The sequence below is a fragment of the Syngnathus scovelli genome, chromosome 2 (assembly GCF_024217435.2).
Source record: "Syngnathus scovelli strain Florida chromosome 2, RoL_Ssco_1.2, whole genome shotgun sequence".
NCBI classification, from domain to species: Eukaryota; Metazoa; Chordata; class Actinopteri; order Syngnathiformes; family Syngnathidae; genus Syngnathus; species Syngnathus scovelli.
Genome location: NC_090848.1, coordinates 19,138,602 through 19,160,610, shown reverse-complemented (window position 1 = coordinate 19,160,610; position 22,009 = coordinate 19,138,602). Strand labels below are relative to the sequence as shown.

The following is a 22,009-nucleotide window of genomic DNA, read 5'->3' as shown; positions in this document are numbered from 1 at the left end:
AACGTGCTTTCAGGGTTAACGCGATTCCAAAATTCTGGACCCAAACTTCTTGTTAAATCGTGGTTCAGTTGTTTTGAGTTGACTAATGTGTATTTTATTGACTATACTGTAATTTTACATAAATAACTAATTGTCATTGTTTAGCAATTTAATTTAATTATAACTGAATAATAAACTGGATCTTAAAATTCTTCGGTGGCGCACTGGGTAGCACGTCCGCCTCACAGTTAGGAGGGTGCGGGTTCGATTCCACCTCCGGCCCTCCCTGTGTGGAGTTTGCATGTTCTCCCCGGGCCCGCGTGGGTTTTCTCCGGGCACTCCGGTTTCCTCCCACATTCCAAAAACATGCTTGGTAGGCCGATTGAAGACTCCAAATTGTCCCTAGGTGTGAGTGTGAGTGCGATTGGTTGTCTGTCTCTGTGTGCCCTGCGATTGGCTGGCAACCAATTCAGGGTGTCCCCCGCCTACTGCCCGATGACGGCTGGGATAGGCTCCAGCACGCCCGCGACCCCCGTGGGGACTAAGCGGTTCAGAAAATGGATGGATGGATCTTAAAATTAAGTTTTGCAATTTTGTTTTGACTGATGAAAGACTTGGATTGGATAAACCGCATGTTCCTGGTGTTTTCAATTTCAAGTCTGCAGCCTTCTTTACATGTGATCAGAATGCGGCATTCGTTTTGTGTATTACAGATCTTACGTAACTCTCCATCAGAATGGCTAACGGGGTACGAAATGAGTTACTGATGAACACAACCCTAATCGATGAACTGGTAGAAGTGGTAAAAGAATCAGCATTTACACATGGCTCCCTTGTGAGGCTTAGAAAATCCCCCAACTCATCAGAGGTGAGCTTTCTCAATCTTTTTTCGGTACCATAATCGAAAATGTTACCACAGTTACATGAAACTTCTCAAACAATTTTTACAAAATGTTGTGGAGGGGTTGAATGTGCTCACTTTTGCTTTTTGTTTTTCAGGAGGTGACGTATGCTCCTATCACTCTCTTCCCCACGCCAGTACCAAGAGCTCTTTTCCTCCAAGGCGTGGCAGTGCAAACTCACTACAACACACTGATGAATAAGATCAGCCAGGATCCTGACTTCTTGGAAGAGGCTCTTGCCAGGTAGCATGCTGACTTCATGGTGGGGTTCAATAAATGTCTTATCTGAATATATTTATAAGGAAGTAAGAGAGATATTTTTTATATATATTTGAGCAGAACATTACTGGAAAATACAAATATTTCCCCCAAAAGTCATTATTTTTTACAGCACTGTCAGATGATCTATAGTGATTAATTGCAAAGGATACATTTTATTTTGGCCTTGTCATCTTGTAGCACAATTACCGTGGATGATTTTACTGCAAGACTGTTGGAGATACATCGGCAGGTGCTTAAAAAAGGAAGGTTGCAGGTACGCAAGTCAGGGACATTGCCAGAATTTTTGAGGGGGGTCGGGCGGTCAATATAATATCCAATCATGATCATGCCTACCAGCAAAAACCTAAAATGATTTATGCTGACCTAATTAAGTGAAACAGCACATCCTCCTGTAGTCAAGTGCACTCTGACACATTGGACTGATTACCACAGCACATCATTATGCTTCTAGTGGAGCTGTGCTTGTAATATCAGCCAAGGGGCAGGGGCTGCTTTTTAGGAATCAAGCTGCATTCTATGTGCAATTTTACGCACTAGTCCAGATTGATGTATCTGATCTTGCCTTCTTCCCAGACAATTGTGTTAGGTCTGAACCGGTCAGACTACATGTGGGAGGAGAATGGACACGCATCTCTGAAACAGATCGAGATCAACACCTTTGCTGCTGCTGCTGGAGGCGTGGCTTCTCGCATTTCTGATGTACACAGGTAAGACTTGAACATTTAACCCAAAAATAATTTTATATATTTGATTGATGTAAATAAACCCCCCGATGTTGAAAATCTGAACAAAATGCCTCCGTTGTTTCCTGTCAAAACAGTTTTAAAATCCAAATTGTGGTTGACTTCAGAGTTTGCTCTTAATCTTTTATCTTACCTTCCTATTTAAATTCCCGTTAACAATGACAAACATCTTGTTTACAACAGACACATTCTTCTGGTGGCTGGCCAGCTGGAGGAGAGCCAGCGCATCATCGACAACAATCCTGCAGTGGGTCAGGCCAAAGCTGTGGCCAAGGCCTGGGAGCTCTATGGATCAAAGAGGCATGTCCACTGAACACCCTAATAAACACACACGCCATTGCCAAGCTTTAGTTTCTGAAATACGCACATTCAAATAAAGGATACTTAACTTCACATTTCCACGATTAAGCTCCGTACCCCTAATGTAGAATGTGTTTATGAAGCGGTAAAGTGCTAAACGGGTTCTCTGTTTTCATTCAAGAGCGGCTGTCATGTTCGTGGTGGAGGAGAACCAGATCAATATTCTGGATCAACGAATAATTGAGAATGAGCTGTGGAAAGGGTAAGGTGTGATTACTTGAGCGCTTATATATCCAGAATTAATTGTTGACGTCGTTTAAAACAAAACCTTTTCAGTTTTGCTTCGAAGTTCATTCTTTGCACACGGGCCTTTTTTCCATTTAGTGATAATCTCAGAATATGTTTCAGGAATATTACCACCATACGAAAGCGCTTTGAGGATATCTCTGAATCTGGACGCCTAGATGGGGACAAGAGACTATTTGTGTAAGTGTTCTGTCCATTAATATCCCACACGGAGAACAGCGTCTTTTTGCTTGTCATTTCAAAGTTCTGTCCTTCCACAAACTCAGTGATCATCAGGAAGTTGCAGTGGTCTACTTCAGGCATGGTTATATGCCTCAGCACTACAAGTCTGAAAAGGTAATGACTTTCTGTCTTTCTTGAAGGTAAACCATACTAATTTTGGATCAGACACGTGTGGGCTACATGATGTACTTTTAACGCTAAAAATGTTTCCAGAAGCCTCCAAAATCAACTCACAATGGGCCTCATTTACAAAAAATGCTTGCACACCAATTTGTTAGAACATCCTTAGGAGACGCATATAGACAAATCATGATGGATCAGGCTTTGAAAAAATGTATTTTCAATGTAGACGCTCATCTTTACTTCTTTACATCTCATGGGGGGTCTGCTTTCAGTCTCTTATAAACAGGCTGATCTTATACAGAGACTCCAGCCTACACCTGGGATCGTGTCTGATCCAGTAGACCCAAGCCTCAACTGATTTTGTGCTTAGGGTCTATTCTTGTGCTGCTATGAACAGCGCCTCTGTGTTCAGTCCAGCCTTTTCAACTGTGGTGACCAGACATCCTCTTTTTCCCAGACTTGTCCTTCTTTTGAGCCCTAAAAAAGTGTTCGGGGGGGATTTCAAAATTGTCCAGGATTTTGTTGGACTGCCTCAAACATAATACATGCACAGTACATTGTCAATAGAATTGCCACTTCGTTCCATTACACACAATTCCAAGTTTTTCTGTATCGTTCGCAAATAAGTCATGCCCTTCTCCTCAAATGTAGTCACACAAGTAGGGTGGGCTGTCCAGTCTACACCGAGCGTTTACAAGCAATGCCGAAACGAAGAACGGAGTTGAATAAAAGAATTTCCCGTGCTTTTGTAACCAAAACAAGAAGGACATAGGGATTTCGATGACTCGTAGCAAGATTCCATTTTCCCTCTGGAACCTATTCCAGTCCTCCATAGACATCTCTGGCAAAGAAGAATGTCCCAACGCAAGAGCGTTCACTGTCTCTTCCCTCAAAACTTTAAATTCCTCGGGTGACCAACTGACACAATTTAGCATGTCAGAGATTCTTTGATTTATTTCCCGCGACTCTTCATCATCTGGTGAGGGTTTGTGAGATCTTTGGGGAAAGTCCATTAGCGTTAATTTTGTGTTTCCCCGCTTTGTAACTAATATCAAAGTTGTACAGAGATAGAGCAGCAAGCCACCTGTGACTTGTAGCATCTAGCTTTGCACTAGTCAGCACATAGGTTAAGGGGTTATTGTCAGTCAGAACCTTGAAGCTAGCTAGTCGTGAAATTTTTCACAAACTGCCCACTCAAGTGCTAAAAACTCGAGTTTATGCACCGGGCAGTTTTTCTCACATTTTGAGAGGCCACGACTTGCTGAAGCCACCACTCTCATCTGACCATCTTGAACCTGATATAGAGCAGCACCTAACCCAGTCAGACTGGCATCCGTGTGAAGCAAATAAGGAAGCTGCCAGTTAGAGAAAGCAAGGACAGACGTTGATGTTAATTTCTTAATGATTTGCTCAAATGCAACTTGGCATGCGGGAGTCCAATTGTTTTTAAGGGGATGTGACAGTTTACGCGAACAAGACTTGGAACCCTTGTACCTGGGAGCTAACTCACTTTTCAACAGACCCTTCAAAGGTCTGACAATGTTGGCATAATCCCTCACAACACCTGTAGTATCCAGTAAAGCCCAAGAATGAATGCAGCTGTTTGGATGTTGTAGGCCATGCCCATTCCTATACAGCAGCAACTTTGTCAGGATCAGGCTGGATTCCTTGAGCAGATATTACATGCCCTAAGTATTTCACTGAAGTCTGAAAGAATCTGAAATAAATGGGGACAATTTGAGGTCAAAGTCCGCAATATGTTTCAAGACCTTCATTACCCTCTCCTCATAGTCTTAAGAGAGCTTGAGAATATTATGAGATCATCCAGGAATGCAACAACCTCTTGGAGGTTGATGATGATAGAACTTTATTTAAAGGTAGAAAGGTAAAGATCCCATGATTGTCACACACACATCTGGGTGTGGTGAAATTTGTCTCTGCATTTAACCCATCCCCGAAGGGAGCAGTGAGCAGCAGTGGTGCCACGTCCGGCAATCATTTGGTGATCTAACCCCCCAATTCCCTTAATGCTGAGTGCCAAGCAGGTTGGCAATCGGTCCCATTTTTATAGTCTTTGGTATGACCCGGCCGGGATGTGAACCCACAACCTTCCAGTCTCAGGGCGGACACTCTACCACTAGGCCACTGAGCTGGTATTTATCCCACAGCGAGGAAATTCACTTGTCACAGCAGCGTACAAGAGTGCAAGAATACAAGAGACAGGTGCCAAATGTAAAAATGGATAAATAACAGACAAGGACAAAGACAAGTGTCTCTGGTAGTGGTAGAGACGAAACACATGATCAGGTACCACGCATGTTGTAGAGTGTGACAGCAGTGGGAATGAAGGACCTGCGGAATCTCTCCTTCCTACACTGTGGGTGTAATAGTCTGCTGTTAAGGAGCTGCTCATGTCATGGAGGGGGTGACAGGTGCTGTTCATGATGGATTTCAGCTTAATTAACATCCTCTTCTCACCCACAACCTCTATGGAGTCCATGGGACAGCCCAGGACAGAGCTCGGTCTCCTGACCATCTTATTTAGTCTCCCCCTGTCCCGGTCCGTACTGCCCCCACCCTAGCAGACCACAGCGTAGAGCACATATGTCAGAGTTACGGCCCGCGGGCCAGATCCGGCCCGCGAATTGATTATCTATGGCCCCCTGGATGATATTGAATTACTATTAGAACCGGCCCGTAGGCCACAGCCGCCCGCTGGTGTTTTGCACGCACCAACACTACATTTCCCACAATGCAATGGTAGCCCGCGATGTCCCTGCAGCTCGCACAAGCGGCTTCATTATTCATCAGTAGTCAGAGCAGAGTTCAACTTTCTGATACCCCCCTCCTCAAAAATGGCTAAACGTAAGGTGGACGCTGAGAACAGGGGGTTTCAGGCCAGGTGGGAGGCAGAGTACATGTTTACGGAGGTAAGAGGCAAACCTGTGTGTCTTCTGTGTGGAGAAAATGCGGCTGTAATGAAAGAATTAAATTTAAGAAGGCACTATCAAACGTCTAAGAAACACACAGACCAAGACAAGAATATGGAATATGAACAAAAGCTACAGAAGGTGGAAGAATTAAAACGAGGCCTTAAGTCCAGACAGGCTATGTTCACGTATGCTAAATCACAAAGCGAGGCTGCTGCCAAGGCTAGCTTTATTGTGGCAAAAGAGATCGCCAAATCAGCCCGGCCCTTTGCAGAAGGAGAGTTGATCAAAAACGGGTTTTGAGCCTCAGAGCCTAACCCCGAACATTGATGAACTTGTACAAACAATGAGACACCTCTAAGTATCAGGCTCAGCCTCAGACAAGTGAGCATCACAGAACAGTAAAGTATTTTCCGTTTTTTAATTCGGTTACATTTTTACATTTGTTTCTACAAGACGTGAGTTTTCTTTGAAGAAAGTATTGTTTTGTCTGTGTGCCGTAAATTTTTGAATTTTATTTATTTATATTTATTTTTCAGTTGAATGGACCACGGGAAAATTGCAGATAAGAGCCATGAGAAAGAATACAACTGATTTGATTATTTTTTTATTTTACGATTTGAAAGCAATGATCGGTAGATCATAGAGCAGCACAATAATACATTTTCAGTTTATAATGCATGCACTTTTACTTATGCATTTATGTTGATATTAAGAAACACATTTTGTTTTTAAAACAATTGAATTTTTGCTGTTTGGCTGTTGAAAATGTTTTCCCTTGAAGTTACTGACAGAGCCATAACAAAATATTGCCATATTCATCCATCCATCCATCCATCCATCCATTTTCTGAACCGCTTAGTCCCCACGGGGGTCACGGGCGTGCTGGAGCCTATCCCAGCCGTCATCGGGCAGTAGGCGGGGGACACCCTGAACCGGTTGCCAGCCAATCGCAGGGCACACAGAGACAAACAACCATTCGCACTCGCACTCACACCTAGGGACAATTTGGAGTGATCAATCGGCCTACCAAGCATGTTTTTGGGATGTGGGAGGAAACCGGAGTGCCCGGAGAAAACCCACGCGGGCTCGGGGAGAACATGCAAACTCCGCACAGGGAGGGCCGGAGGTGGAATCGAACCCGCACCCTCCTAACTGTGAGGCGGACGTGCTACCCAGTGCACCACCGAGCCGCCTTGCCATATTCATTTAATCATTAAATAATGTACACTGTGTTAGGTCTTAGTTCAAAAGGCTATGTGCAATCATTCCGATATATTTTAATAAACATTGAACCAGTCCGGCCCTCGGCTTGTAGCAAATTTGTTTTTTTGGCCCTCGGTGTGTTTGACTTTGACATCCCTGGCGTAGAGGATGGCTGAGGCCACCACAGGGTCATAGAAGGTCCTGAGAAGAGCCCTGCACACACCGAAGGACCTCAGTCTCCTCAGCAGGTGGAGGCGACTCTGGCCCTTCTTATACAGGGCGTGGGTGTGATCAGTCCAGTCCAGTTTGTTGTAAAGGCGAACAGCCAGGAATTTGTAGTTCTCCACGACCTCAATGTCCGATTCCTGGATGTTCACCGGAGTGAAGCGGGGTCCTGTCCTTCCGAAGCTCAAAATCATCTCCTTCGTCTTGCTGCTGTTCAGCTGAAGCTGGTTCAGCTCACACCAGCTGACAAAGTCCTTGATGACCGTCCTGTATGCCAGATCATTCCCTTCTGAAACATATCCAACAATGGCCGTGTGGTCGGAGAACTTCTGGATGTGGCAGTGTGCGGTGTGGGTAAAGTCCGAAGTGTAGAGGGTGAAAAGGAAAAGAGAGAGCACCGTACACTGGGGGACACCTGTGCTGCAGCACACCACGTCAGACTCACAGCGATGTAACTTCACATACTGCGGCCTGTTGGTGAGGAAGTCTGTGGTCCATGCAGCCAGGCGATGGTCCACTTCTCCATCTTCACCCTGAGCAGTGACGGCTGGATGGTGTTAAAAGCGCTGGAGAAATCGAAGAACATGATCCTCCCAGTGCTCCTGATGTCCTCCGGGTGAAGCAGTGACCTGTGCAGTAAATAAATCACTGCATCGTCCACCCCAACACCAGGCCGGTAAGCAAACTGCAGGGGGTCCAGCTGCGCTCCCACCAGTGAATGCACGTGACCCAGGATGATCCTCTCCATAGGTTAATACACTCCATCACAATCTCCATAGTCCGCTGGAATGTTGCTGGGGAATTGGTCAAGCCTTGGCGCATTCTGCGAAATTGCCATGTACCAAATGATGTTGTAAATGCAGTCTTTGGCCGATCAGATGGCTCCACCTTTAGTTGATAATATTTGCTTTTAAGATCAAGTCCTGTGAACCATTTGGAGCCCGACAACAAAGTGAATGTCTCCTCTATTCGAGCCAAGGGGTAGGCATCTTTTTTGGTCACGTTATTCAGTGTGCAGTAATCCACCACCATTTGTTGTTCTTCTTTCTGACGAGAACAATCGGGGATGCATAGGGGCTCTGCGACTCCTCAATAATACTTGCAGCCAAAAGATCCTGCAGATGCCGTTTCAAATCATCAAAATCTGCAAGTGAAACTCTCCTTGTTCATTCTTTGACGGGTACATGGTCTTCGAGTTCTATGCGATGGCTAACTCCAGGGACGTACCAACATCCAAATCATGTCTCGAAAAGGCACTGTGGACCTCTCTATTTACTCTTGCTTTGATGTGCTACTTTAGTTGTAGTGAAATCGAGGTATCGCTGAAATCAAGGGTGAGAATTTGAGCTACCAGAGAAATCATTTCATCATGTGATAACCGTGAACATGCCTGGAATTGGGGAGGGTCTGACAGTCTACTCTGGTCCAAGTGCAACACAGGAACCGCCCAATCAATGGGTGAACACTCAGCAATGACTGCCTTGGGATATAGAGTGATATCCCGTTGGGACATATTTTTGACAGCAATTTTAAATCTGTTGAGGGATTCCGATTTTACATCTACTATTTGGTCATAAACAATTAGACCTCCCGGTGTGAGAACTTCCTCTGCACCACCCACAGGAGCTTGGAACCCAGTTGCAGACTTCGCGTGACAGATTCCATTTACAGTCAGAATTTGTTCAGTCAAATAGGAGTTTTGCTACTGAGCGTCACACGCAAAACGTCAGTGCTGTAGCTTGATGCCTCTCGCAGAGTTTCTGATGGAAATGATATACTTTTTATCATTGGATTCTATGTAACTACTTTTGTGTGCAAGATTCTCCGCAGAATCTGGCCTCGTGAAAATGACTTGGGGGCATATGGCAGTCATTAGCCGCGCTATACAATAAGCCCCACAGTTAGCTAGACATGTGCAGATCATGAGATTGTCATGGGACGGCTGAAGCGGACAAAGGTCATGGGTACGGCACAGCAATGTATTCCCAGAGGCACTAAAGACTACATCTTTGTTGAGCTAATGGTCATGAGACGTCCATACTGCCCACTCCATAAAGAGTACCCCCTGTGTTCTGTGGTAATGGGATATAACTATGGAATGTTGTTCTTTCTGTCTGGAAACCTATTCGACCATGTACACTTGCCCCTTTGTTTCTCTCTCAATAAAAGCACGGCAATTCTCAGAGCAGAGTGCGAATCTCAGCCACACTTGCTGTGTCCGGGATGCGCCCTTCTGCGCAGGAGAAAACGCTAAGCCAAGAAAGACCTACCGTCTCCGAGATTGATTTCAGATAAATGTTGTCAACCCAACAGTTTCTTTTGCACAAGCACTGCATTTGTTTGATTTGCACATTGTGGCAACATATGTGAATCATCTCCACAGTTGTAACAGAAATTTCCTACCTTTGTGGAATTCACTGCAGGTGTAACTGGGATTGCGGGAGCTGCACCGTCAACTTTAGCTCTCTGATGCAGCTTACGTACAGGTCTCTCATATTTGAGGGCTTGATCTTTTGGTACACAAGCAACTTTCTGAAGCTCAGCCTCTGACTGCCCAATTCTTGCCTCCAGCTTCTCTCGGTTATGAGCATCCAGTATAGTCTGGTTATCATGGCAATTGGGTCCACACTCATCACTGGTTACATGAATTTTAGTTTGAGCTTTGGTAGGAACATTGCCCATATGTCACTTATTCCTGATCTCCTTTAACTGTCTTTCCTTCTCATATGTTCTAATTTTGAATAGCAGTGCCAAGAGGTGGGGGGGACATTGCCTTGCGAATCTTTCAAACGCAACGTGTCGATTAAGGAATCATTCCATCAACTCGTGCAGAACTGTTTCATTAGCTGTGAGTCAGCATCTTGTTTAGCTAGCCCTTTACTTCCAACAACTTCCTGCATAAGAATATGGAGCCGTTGCAGGTAATCAGATGCCCCCTCACAACCGTTCTGGTGTGTCTCCAAAAATTGGATGTACAACTCTTCCCCACCGGTAACATTCCCGTACGCCTTGTCCAATTCATGAAGATAGGCACTGGGTGCAGTTTGAACACCATTGGACAAAGCTACAGTTAAAGATGTCTGATAGTAGGCGGCAGAGATGGGACCAAGTCACACGTGTGCAAGTCTCAAGTAAGTCCCAAGTCATTTTTTTTTCAAGTCAAGTCAAGTTCTTAAATAGGTCAAGTCAAGTCCAAATCAAGTCCTTAAAAAGGTCAAGTCAAGTCCAAGTCAAGTTAACTGTAGTTTTTATTCATTAACTTGCTCCATATTAAGTCATATTTACTTAATTCAGTTTCATCATTATATTCACTGCATTAAAGCTATATATATACACACACACCTATTTAGGTAAATGAAAAGCACTTACTTGCCAGAATGGCTCTTCAGATGACGGACAAAGTTTGAAGTTGTCGTCTGGCTGTCCGAAATGTTTTTGTTGCATATCTCGCACTGTGCTGTCCGTCTTTTGCCGTCATAAAAGTAATTGCGATAGCCGAAGGTGTCGACTTGCGGTACCGCTACCGCTGACATGTTTGCGCGTGTCTGATATAAAGGGGCGTGATTCTCGAATAAACACGTTTGGTAGGTAAAGAGGGTATTGTGTATTTTGGGCTAACTCATGTTCCGGTGTAGGAAAACTCCGGAAGTGAGAGGGGGAACTTTGAGGGGCGTTCTGTGTTGTGGTGTACGCCCTGTGAACTCACTGTGTTTAAGGAATAAAGCAGTTATCTATCACGCCGTTGTCCGAACCATTCTTGCTACCCAAGAACCTGGAAAATAGTAAGGATATAACAAAACTGGCGACGAGGATGGGATAAGTTGTCGCTGTCGCCACGTCGGGTGTGCTTGATCCGGACGACCAGCTTCAGCTCGAGGGGAGGAGTGGATTGGTGGACTATTGGCAACGTCGTGAATGGTGTGGTGAAGTGTAAAAAAGAGTAGCCTACTGAGGGGAGACGTCTGTGAAGGGAAAGCAGTGCCATACAAACAGGAACTTGTAATGGCGGGAATAATTGGCTCAATTGGTCCCTTTGACGAAAGTATTGAACAATGGAACTCATATACTGAGCGTTTTGATTACTTCGCCATGGCTAATAATATAGAGGAGAAGTTAGTACCCACTTTTTTGAGTGTAATGGGGCCGAAAACGTTTAACTTGCTACGTGACCTACTTCAACCAGGAAAGCCGGGCAGTAAAACATACCAAGAAATAGTGGATGTACTGGCAAACCATCTTTCACCGAAACCCCTGGTAATCGCAGAAAGATTCCGATTTCACAGACACATCCAAGAGGAGGAAGAGTCGGTCACCCAGTTTGTAGCAGCCCTACGCAAGTTGGCTGAACACTGTGAGTTCCAGGATGTGTTAAATGACACTTTGAGAGACAGGCTGGTATGTGGACTTAGAAACGAAGCAGCACAGAAGAGATTACTCACAGAAAGTAACGACTTTGGAAAAGGCCATTAACATCAGTGTAACAATGGAAATGGCAAAACAGGAAGCCCAGCAACTAAGTGCTACAGAAAGAGTGCACCAACTCAACAATGATAAACCAAACACGCAAGGGCCATGTTTTCGCTGTGGCAAATCTGGACATCTTGCATCAACGTGCTGGTGGACTGGAGATGGACTGTCGTAACTGTCGAAAAAAAGGCCACATAGAGCGGGCGTGCCAAAGTAAACAGGGCACGGACAAAAGCTCAAGGGCTGGAAACAAAAGTGACAATGTGAAATATAAACAAAAAAGGCATGTTCGCACAATTTGCCATGATAATGAAAGAAATAGTGATTCTTCGGAGGAAGAAGTGCCTGTAAATACGATGCGAGTGATGAATGTAGGTGAGAGCTCAGATGGCTACTGGGCTGAACCCAAGTTGGAGGGACATGTGGTGAAAATGCAGATAGACACAGGGTCAAAAACATCACTAGTGTCACACAAGATCTATAGGAAACACATGAGGCACCTCCCACTACGTCCATCAGACATAGTGTTTAAAGCATATACTGGACATCGAGTGCACATGGAAGGGATGACAGAAGTGACTGTTCAGTACCACGGGCAAACCAAAAAGCTTCCCCTTTATGTGACCAAGGGAAATCATCCTGCTATAATGGGGCGTACATGGCTACAGGGAATCCAGCTGGACTGGCAAGCGATAAGGAAGCTGTCACACAGTTCCTCTCCGCTACAAGAAATACTGGAGAAACACAAAGAGGTTTTCCGTGGTGAATTAGGCAGCATGAAAGATATAACCATTAAGTTACATGTCAAACCTGATAGCAAGCCTGTGTTTATGAAAGCTAGACCAGTACCATACGTCATCCGATCCAAGGTGGAAGCTGACTTAGACGCCCTGGTCAAGAATGGGGTTTTGGAGCCAGTGACCATCAGTGAGTGGGCCACGCCCATCGTTCCAGTACCAAAAAAGATAGGGGAATCCGGACCTGTGACTTCAAGGTAACACTTAACCCTGTGTTAACAGCAGAGCAATATCCACTTCCCCTAATTGATGACTTGTTTGCTGGACTGAGTGGGGGACAAAAATTCAGTAAGGTAGATCTCAGTTAGGCTTACCTACAAATGCATGTGGAAAAAGAGTCACGTGAAATGTTGACCATTAACACACACAAGGGTCTCTTCAGATACTGCAGACTGCCGTTCGGCATCACGTCAGCCCCGGCACTTTTTCAGCGAGCAATGGATCAGATCCTTAGCGGGTTGCCTGGGGTACAGTGCTACCTTGACGATATGCTGGGCACTGGATCCAACGATGACGAGCACCTGCGCAACTTGGATGCTACCCTTCAAAGGCTGAAGAACTACGGCTTGAGAGTCCGTAAGGACAAATGTGACTTCTTCAAACCATCTGTGGAATATCTGGGGCATGTGATCGATGCAGAAGGGCTGCACACTGCACCATCAAAAGTGGCAGCTGTCGTGGACGCGCCCCCGCCCCAATACATCAGCAAGCTACGATCCTTCTTAGGTCTGTTGAACTACTACGAATGCTTCATCCCCAATCTGTTATCACTGCTTCAACCGCTGCACAAACTGCTAGGCCAAGACAAAACGTGGAAGTGGACAGCCAGCTGTCGGGAGGCTTTTGAAAAGGCTAAAGGAGTGCTGACTACGTCCTAGGTCCTAACACACTTCAACCCATCACTTCCACTGCAGCTCGCCTGTGACGCCTCTCCTTACGGAGTAGGGGCGGTTCTCTCTCGTGTCCTGACGGGTGGTGAGGAAAAGCCAATCGCTTTTGCATCAAGGACATTGAACAAGGCAGAGTCTAACGATGCTCAACTGGAACGAGAGGCACTGAACATTGTTTTTGGAGTTAGGAAATTCCATCAATACTTGTATGGGAGGAAGTTTACGCTCCTGACGGACCATCGGCCCCTCACAACCATCCTCGGTCCACACACTGGGACACCGTCTCTTGCTGCATCCCGACTGCAGAGGTGGGCTCTGTTGTTGTCGGCGCATGCGTATGGCATCAGATATTGCAAATCAGACTTCCACTGCAATGCGGATGGCTTGTCCAGATTGCCTTTGCCTGTCACAAAGCCGGAGTCGGACGCGGTGGACCTCTTCTACTTCAGGGAGGTGGAGAGAGCACCTGTCTCAGATGTGCATGTAAAAAGGGAAACTCGGAGTGACCCGGAATTATCGGTGGTCATGGACGTCGTCGTCAAGGGTCGACCTGCTGGCGATAATGCGAATCTGAAGCCTTTCCTCGGGAGGAGATTGGAACTGTCTGTCCAGTCTGGGTGTTTACTCTGGGGAAGGAGGGTGGTCATTCCACGGTCACTTCGCACAAAAGTGCTGCGGCAACTGCATTCGGGACACAGCGGAATAGTACGAATGAAGGAAATTGCGAGAAGCTATTTTTGGTGGCCGAACATGGATCAACAGATTGAAGAGCTGGCCAAAAGCTGTCCATCATGCCACCAAGTCAGAAACAATCCTCCACTAGCGCCTCTTCACCCCTGGGAATTCCCACAAGGACCATGGCACCTTGTGCACATTGATTTTGCGGGACCAGTGGAGGACAGGATGTTCCTTGTTGCTGTTGATGCACACAGTAAATAGCCAGAGGTGGCTATCATGAGATCAACCACTGCAGAGAAGACAATTGAAAAGTCAGGAGAACTGTTTAGTCGTTTTGGATCTCCTGCCCAGCTAGTCTCTGACAATGGACCCCAATTTGTCTCACAGGAAATGGCAGGGTTCCTACAAGCTAACGGCGTTCAACACATTAAGTCAGCCCCCTACCACCCCGCAACAAATGGGCTTGCGGAGAGGTTTGTTCCATGAAACATGCTTTGAAAACATCACAAGGACAAGGAACACTACATCAGAGACTGCACCACTTCCTACTAACCTACCGGAACAGTCCACATGCAACCACCAAGACATCTCCTGCTAGCCTGATGCTAAAGAGAGACCTGCGCACCATGTTTAACCTCTTGCAGCCCTCAGCAGTGAAGGACATTGTCCAATGTCAACAGGAAAAATAGGTTAGGAGCAGAGAACAGAAGGGCAAAGGAAGAGTTTTCAAACCAGGAGAATCTGTGCTGGCAAGGAACTACCGTGGCGAACCAAAGTGGATTCCTGCCACTGTTATTGCGCAAACGGGACCAGTATCTTATACTGTCCAAACGTCTGATAGTGTATGGAGGAGACATGTTGATCAACTCCTACAGACTCCGTTAGGGCCACCGGAGCTGTCCCTCAAAGATTTTCCTGATGGCTCTGCCAATGTCAAAACACCGGTTCACATACCCTCCCAAGTGCAGGACTCAACCACACCAGCGACAACAGTCCCAGCTGAGGATGTGCCCAAAACAGAGACTGAGACATCTCCCTTTACAGAAGCTCCTGCAACAAGTTCACCATTGGTCGACCATGGGGCTGATCCTGTGCCTCCAGATAGGAGATATCCTATCAGAGAGCGGCGAGCTCCTGCACGCTTGGACTTGTTAGTAGGTTAGTGGATGACCCGAGTTATGGGGGTGCAGAATATTCCCATGGGTATAAATTGAGGTAGTCCCCCCTCACCCAAAGTTAGGTTTCATGGGAATATTATTGTCATGATTGGTCTGGACCATATATGATAATTGTTTAATGGTAGTTATTGATAGATCTTGGGGATGTCAAGTTCTAGGTGCGTAAGACTATGTTGTTCATGCATATAGCACGTTCAGTGTAAGAGGGGAGGAGATGTTGTGTATTTTGGGCTAACTCATGTTCCGGAGTAGGAAAACTCCGGAAGTGGGAGGGGGAACTTTGAGGGGCTTTCTGTGTTGTGGTGCATGCCCTGTGAACTCACTATGTTTAAGGAATAAAGCAGTCATCCGTCACGTCATTGTCCGAACCATTCTTGCTACCCAAGAACCTGGAAAATAGTAAGGATATAACAGAGGGCACGACTGATTGATTGACAGGGTAGTGATCCAATCATGACAACGTCATTCTCAGCTTGCCTACCGTGTTATCGATATTATTTTTTAAAATGTATTATTAATTTTATATTCAAACTGAAAACATAAACTAAATAACACTGAAGTCATTCAAGTCATCGTGTCTCAAGTCAACTCAAGTCCCGATCTTTAACTTCCAAGTCCAAGTCGAGTCTCAAGTTTTTTCATTTTTTGTCAAGTCAAGTCACAAGTCATCAAAACAGCGACTTGAATCGACTCGAGGCCAAATCACAATGACTCGAGTCCCCATCTTTGTCATTTGCCCACACTTATCTAACCCAAATGACATTCCGATGTTGCTGTATTTCCTTGTAATGTGAATCACATACATGTACATACAGTACTCATTCTCTCATCGAGATCCCGCACATGTACCAACAAACCATACTTGGCTTTGGCTGCCATAGAGGTTTCATTTGTCCCAACTCCATTTCTTTATTATTTTATTTAAAGGCATGGGGTGCTCGCCTGATGATGGAGTGCTCCTTGGCTGTAAAATGTCCAGATATCAGCACTCACTTGGCTGGAACCAAGAAGGTCCAGCAGGTGCTTGCCCAGCCAGGTGTTCTGGAACGATTCTTTCCTGACCAGCCGCAAGTAGTGGAGCAACTTAGGGCCACCTTTACTGGCCTCTACTCTCTGGACATGGTGAGAAACACCTTGATGATTTGCAACATGGTGCACAGTGTTTTATTTCTACAATTCCATATACCGTAATTTCCGGACTATAAGTCGCGGTTTTTTTCATAGTTTGGATGGGGGGGCGACTTATACTCAAGAGCGACTTATATATGTTTTTTTTTCACAAATTTTTACTTGATCATTAAGACATCACTTACAAGTATAGTTGACCACTTCCCATGTTATTTTTAGTATAGTTGATCACTTCACATGCTTTTATTTCTTTATCTTGAACATATTCAAAACATAAAAAATAGAGAAAACATCAAATAAAGCAATTAACACTTTAAAGCACCATATCCAAGTCCACTGTCTGCTGTATGTACACTTGCTCCATTTTTGCTCCTCTTATATTTATTATTATTATTTATTATTATTTGTTTATTTATCATTTATTCAATACTCTTATTTATTCATTGTTAGTGCCTTCTTGGTTTTTTTTGTGTTGCTTGTATGCATATGTGTACTATCTCACCGAGGGATAGAGGAAATGTAATTTCAATCTCTTTGTGTGTCTTAGTATATAAAAAAAATATATCGACGATAAAGCAGACTTTGACTTTGATAAAACAACCCAAAAAAATTATATTTTCAGACGAAACTGGATGAGGGCGCTCTAAATTTTACCGTTGGCCGTGACTCATCAACTGGGTGGGCTTAAGAAAAATGGCACCAAAAAGAAACTCATATTTTGCAGGTTACAAACTTCAAGTTGTAAAATATGCAGCTGAAAACAGTAATCGAGCAGCAGAAAGAAAGTTTGGAGAACCGTGATGTACCAATGGATTACTATTTCAAGTGACGTCAGTAGCGCGGCGCGCCGGTTGTTTACATACAAACGTGCCCACACAAGGACGACCGGCATCATTAGCGGTGATCATTTCTAAGTGACACGGAGGACAAAGAGTTTGAAGGAATTAAGGATTTGGAGTGACATAGAAGGTTTGAAAAACTATTATGGCTTTTACGCACGCCCGGTCTCTACTGAGTCGGGGGCCGACGATCGGCCGAGTGGTTGTCCGCGAACGGTGCGCGGGGCTCGGACATGGCCATTACGCACGCCCGGTCTGTCTGGAAGTCCACGCCGCCACACGCTTGGAAGTTTGTTTTGTTTAATTAAGAGCCGTTTACCAAACCTACGTCTATCCTTGTACTTTGTTAATGCTACAATATAGTTATATAGTAGATCTGTGGAATAAAGACGAGGGTGACGTCAGGGCGCACGCGCGGCGATGTTGACAAAGGACGAGGAATTTGATCGATGGATTTAATGGAATTAAAGTGCACGGATGGTTTGCGACTTATACTCCGGAGCGACTTATAGTCCGGAAAATACGGTACTTTGCATGGCACAAACAGATGCCCTTTCACAGAGCAGCAAAAATCATTAGAAACACACATGCCAGGACATGTAGACAGGAAAAAAAAACTTTGTTTTTTGGGGCTCGTCGCCTTTGGATGATGTTTCAACAGGCAATGTTATCTCGTTATGTGAAACAATAAATATCTGAGACAGCACTTCAGATCTCAGCATAGTCATATGTAGCATCATTGAACTGAGTGTGTACCGGTAGTTTGGGAATTTGAATAAAACAGTCAGGTTGACGATTTCTTCAGAGCAATAGTGATTCAATCATGTTTTTTGATGCAGCACGATAACGTGGAATGAAAAAACAGCTTACCGTATTTTCCGGACTATAAGTCGCTCCGGAGTATAAGTCGCACCAGCCATAAAATGCCCCAAAAAGTGAAAAAAAACATATATAAGTCGCTCCGGAGTATAAGTCGCATTTTGGGGGCAATTTATTCGACAAAATCCCACACCAAAAACAGTCATGAACGAGCAACAACAGGCTAAACGATAGCAACAACAGGCTAAACGATAGGTATGCTAACGTGACAAACACAAACAAAGAGCTGAGAACGGGCCTGACGTAACATATAGAGTGATTAAGGACAACTATTACATGAATAACATGTTTATAAAACCATCAGTGTCACTCCAATTCATTAAATAGCAACAACAGGCTAAACGATAGGTATGCTAACGTGACAAACTCAAAGAAAGAGCTGAGAACGGGCCTGACGTAACATATAGAGTGATTAAGGACAACTATTACATGAATAACATGTTTATAAAACCATCGGTGTCACTCCAATTCATTAAATAGCAACAACAGGCTAAACGATAGGTATGCTAACTTGACAAACACAAACAAAGAGCTGAGAACGGGCCTGACGTAACATATAGAGTGATTAAGGACAACTATTACATGAATAACATGTTTATAAAACCATCGGTGTCACTCCAATTCATTAAATCCATCGATCGATCTTTGTCAACAATGGGTGCGCACGGCTGAGGGCGCTTGCGCTTCAAAATATTCCACAGGCTCATATAACGATAGATAAACTATATTTTAAATAACTATAATACAAGCCAATAATATTATCAAACCATCCGTGCACTTTAATTCCATTAAATCCATCGATCAAATTCCTCGTCCTTTGTCAACATCGCCGCGCGTGCGCCCTGACGTCACCCTCGTCTTTATTCCACAGATCTACTATATAACTATATTGTAGCATTAACAAAGTACAAGGATAGACGTAGGTTTGGTAAACGGCTCTTAATTAAACAAAACAAACTTCCAAGCGTGTGGCGGCGTGGACTTCCAGACAGACCGGGCGTGCGTAATGGCCATGTCCGAGCCCCGCGCACCGTTCGCGGACAACCACTCGGCCGATCGTCGGCCCCCGACTCAGTAGAGACCGGGCGTGCGTAAAAGCCATAATAGTTTTTCAAACCTTCTATGTCACTCCAAATCCTTAATTCCTTCAAACTCTTTGTCCTCCGTGTCACTTAGAAATGATCACCGCTAATGATGCCGGTCGTCCTTGTGTGGGCACGTTTGTATGTAAACAACCGGCGCGCCGCGCTACTGACGTCACTTGAAATAGTAATCCATTGGTACATCACGGTTCTCCAAACTTTCTTTCTGCTGCTCGATTACTGTTTTCAGCTGCATATTTTACAACTTGAAGTTTGTAACCTGCAAAATATGAGTTTCTTTTTGGTGCCATTTTTCTTAAGCCCACCCAGTTGATGAGTCACGGCCAACGGTAAAATTTAGAGCGCCCTCATCCAGTTTCGTCTGAAAATATAATTTTTTTGGGTTGTTTTATCAAAGTCAAAGTCTGCTTTATCGTCGATATATTTTTTTTATATACTAAGACACACAAAGAGATTGAAATTACATTTCCTCTATCCCTCGGTGAGATAGTACACATATGCATACAAGCAACACAAAAAAAACCAAGAAGGCACTAACAATGAATAAATAAGAGTATTGAATAAATGATAAATAAACAAATAATAATAAATAATAATAATAAATATAAGAGGAGCAAAAATGGAGCAAGTGTACATACAGCAGACAGTGGACTTGGATATGGTGCTTTAAAGTGTTAATTGCTTTATTTGATGTTTTCTCTATTTTTTATGTTTTGAATATGTTCAAGATAAAGAAATAAAAGCATGTGAAGTGATCAACTATACTAAAAATAACATGGGAAGTGGTCAACTATACTTGTAAGTGATGTCTTAATGATCAAGTAAAAATTTGTGAAAAAAAAACATATATAAGTCGCTCTTGAGTATAAGTCGCCCCCCCATCCAAACTATGAAAAAAACCGCGACTTATAGTCCGGAAATTACGGTAATATATAAAGCATTTTTACTAGGTTTTCATGTGATAATTGGAAAGCTTGCTTTTGTTGTTGTTTGTTTAAAGGGAGCAGAAGGGGACAAAGTGGTAGAAATGGCTTTGGCAGCACCGGATCGGTTTGTCTTGAAGCCTCAGCGAGAGGGAGGAGGTACAGTCAAAATGTAAAAAGTCATTCATTTCATCCTGCAAAACAGCTATCCATTTAACATATATCCATTTTCTACATTGTTTAACCTCTGCACAGAGTACATGGATGGATGGATGGATGGATGGATGGATGGATGGATGGATGGATGGATGGATGGATGGATGGATGGATGGATGGAATAATAATTAAAATTCTTTTCTTCAAGGAAACAATATTTACGGACAAGAAATCTGTGAGGTTCTTGGCAAAGTGAAGAGCAGTGCAGCAAGAATGGCCTATATACTGATGGATAAAATCCAGCCCGAGTCTACACCGAACTACCTGCTGAGATTGGGCAGGCCCCTCAAAATTAGTAATTGTGTTAGTGAACTGGGCTTCTTTGGGACCTATGTCAGGTAAGCACAGTCACTATTCATTATGTCTGTAATTGCATTGTTGGCACATTTGGATCCTTGTTTTACATTGCTATATCGGGCTAAGGAGTTTGAACAGAAAACAAATGGTTCCTTAACCAAACCTCACATACCGTTTTTGTGCAGGCATGGTAAAGACATGCTGATGAATGATTGTGTGGGCTATCTTATGAGGACCAAGAGTACAGAATACTGCGACGGTGGTGTAGCTTCTGGAGCGGCAGTCCTGGACAGCGTGCTCCTCTTCTGAGTCCCTGGACTTGGCACAATTCTCTGCCATTATTTAACGATGTGCTCTCTCTCGTAATGTTTCCCCGCTCTGCCAGTCTATATCTACCTAACTGAGGCTCTGGTGATGGCTCACTCATTGGCATATTGTTCAATGCACATGGATACAAGATGCCACAACTGTTTTCAATGGATTGATCTTCTGTTTCCGACCGTGTCTGTCCTTGACCTTCCTGCCCCGTTGTTCTCCCAGGAATCCTTTCTGCCCCTGACAGTGAATTCTGCCTTACGTCTGGTTCACACAGCAAGATTTAAAACAAATTAGTGGACTTTCAAACTCAGAGAGACCCCACACTTGATGAGAACCAATCACGGGTATAACAGTTTTGAATGTACCGTGTGTGGTGTGCAACCCTAGTGAGGATAAGCAGTTGGCAGAGATTGGATAGATGAATTGACAGATTATAAACTTGCCATTCGACACCTAAATTGTAACTTAAATTGGCACGATAATGAACATTTGTTCTACCATTGAATCAATTTTATTAATAAGTTTTGCATGACTAAATATATAAATAAAAAAAACCTAATAATTGTTGCCTGTTTCCAATACCTGCTGCAACATCCAAGCATTTTTCAACATACGACAATAGGCTGAGTTGACATTCAGTTTTGACAATATACATGTATAGTTCCTTTTTAAAAAAACTTGTGATTTAAATGTGTCAAAACTTATTGTGTACGAACTTTTAAATCTGAAACCATTGAATAATGACACTTAGGAATGCTAGCCCTCCGACCTAAATCCAATCAAAATCTGTAGAGTTCCTAGAGGATTTTTGTGTAAAGATTTATGCAAGGAAAAAATGGAATCCCTAATGACATGAATACATGGAATATGTGTAAAGTGAAAGGAGGTGAACCTGATGAAAATGTGGAAGAAAATGAAAAATCTCCCGCGCGAAGGCCCACAGGTCAACCATGTCGTTGATCCCTTCGTAATGTTCACATCCGGCATCTCTCGACGTCTACCACACAGAATTTCTATCGTTTATTTCCCGTACTATCAAGCCACCGTTCACACATCACATTTTCTGCCACACACTTTA

The 22,009-nt window shown here is 44.0% G+C and overlaps 2 protein-coding genes across 4 annotated transcripts in view; both read left to right on the top strand.

Annotated features, from left to right (window-relative positions):
• The window catches only part of LOC125988164 (glutathione synthetase-like), a 31,795-nt gene that overhangs the window by 1,113 nt on the left and 8,673 nt on the right, over positions 1-22,009 (top strand). The window lies entirely within an intron of this gene.
• LOC125988165 (glutathione synthetase-like) lies at positions 707-21,950 on the top strand. 2 transcript variants are annotated; one of them, XM_049753029.2, is made up of 12 exons: positions 707-847; positions 979-1,124; positions 1,341-1,416; positions 1,737-1,870; positions 2,090-2,206; positions 2,388-2,468; positions 2,615-2,692; positions 2,779-2,848; positions 16,156-16,350; positions 20,178-20,259; positions 20,465-20,654; positions 20,799-21,950. In XM_049753029.2, the coding sequence occupies exons 1-12, from the start codon at positions 716-718 to the stop codon at positions 20,920-20,922; spliced, it is 1,425 nt and encodes a 474-aa protein (XP_049608986.1). In that variant the 5' UTR covers positions 707-715; the 3' UTR covers positions 20,923-21,950. The 2 variants fall into 2 exon arrangements, with proteins under 2 accessions (XP_049608986.1, XP_068509253.1); XM_068653152.1 differs by lacking the exon at positions 20,799-21,950 and having other exon boundaries at positions 20,178-20,272; positions 20,465-20,646.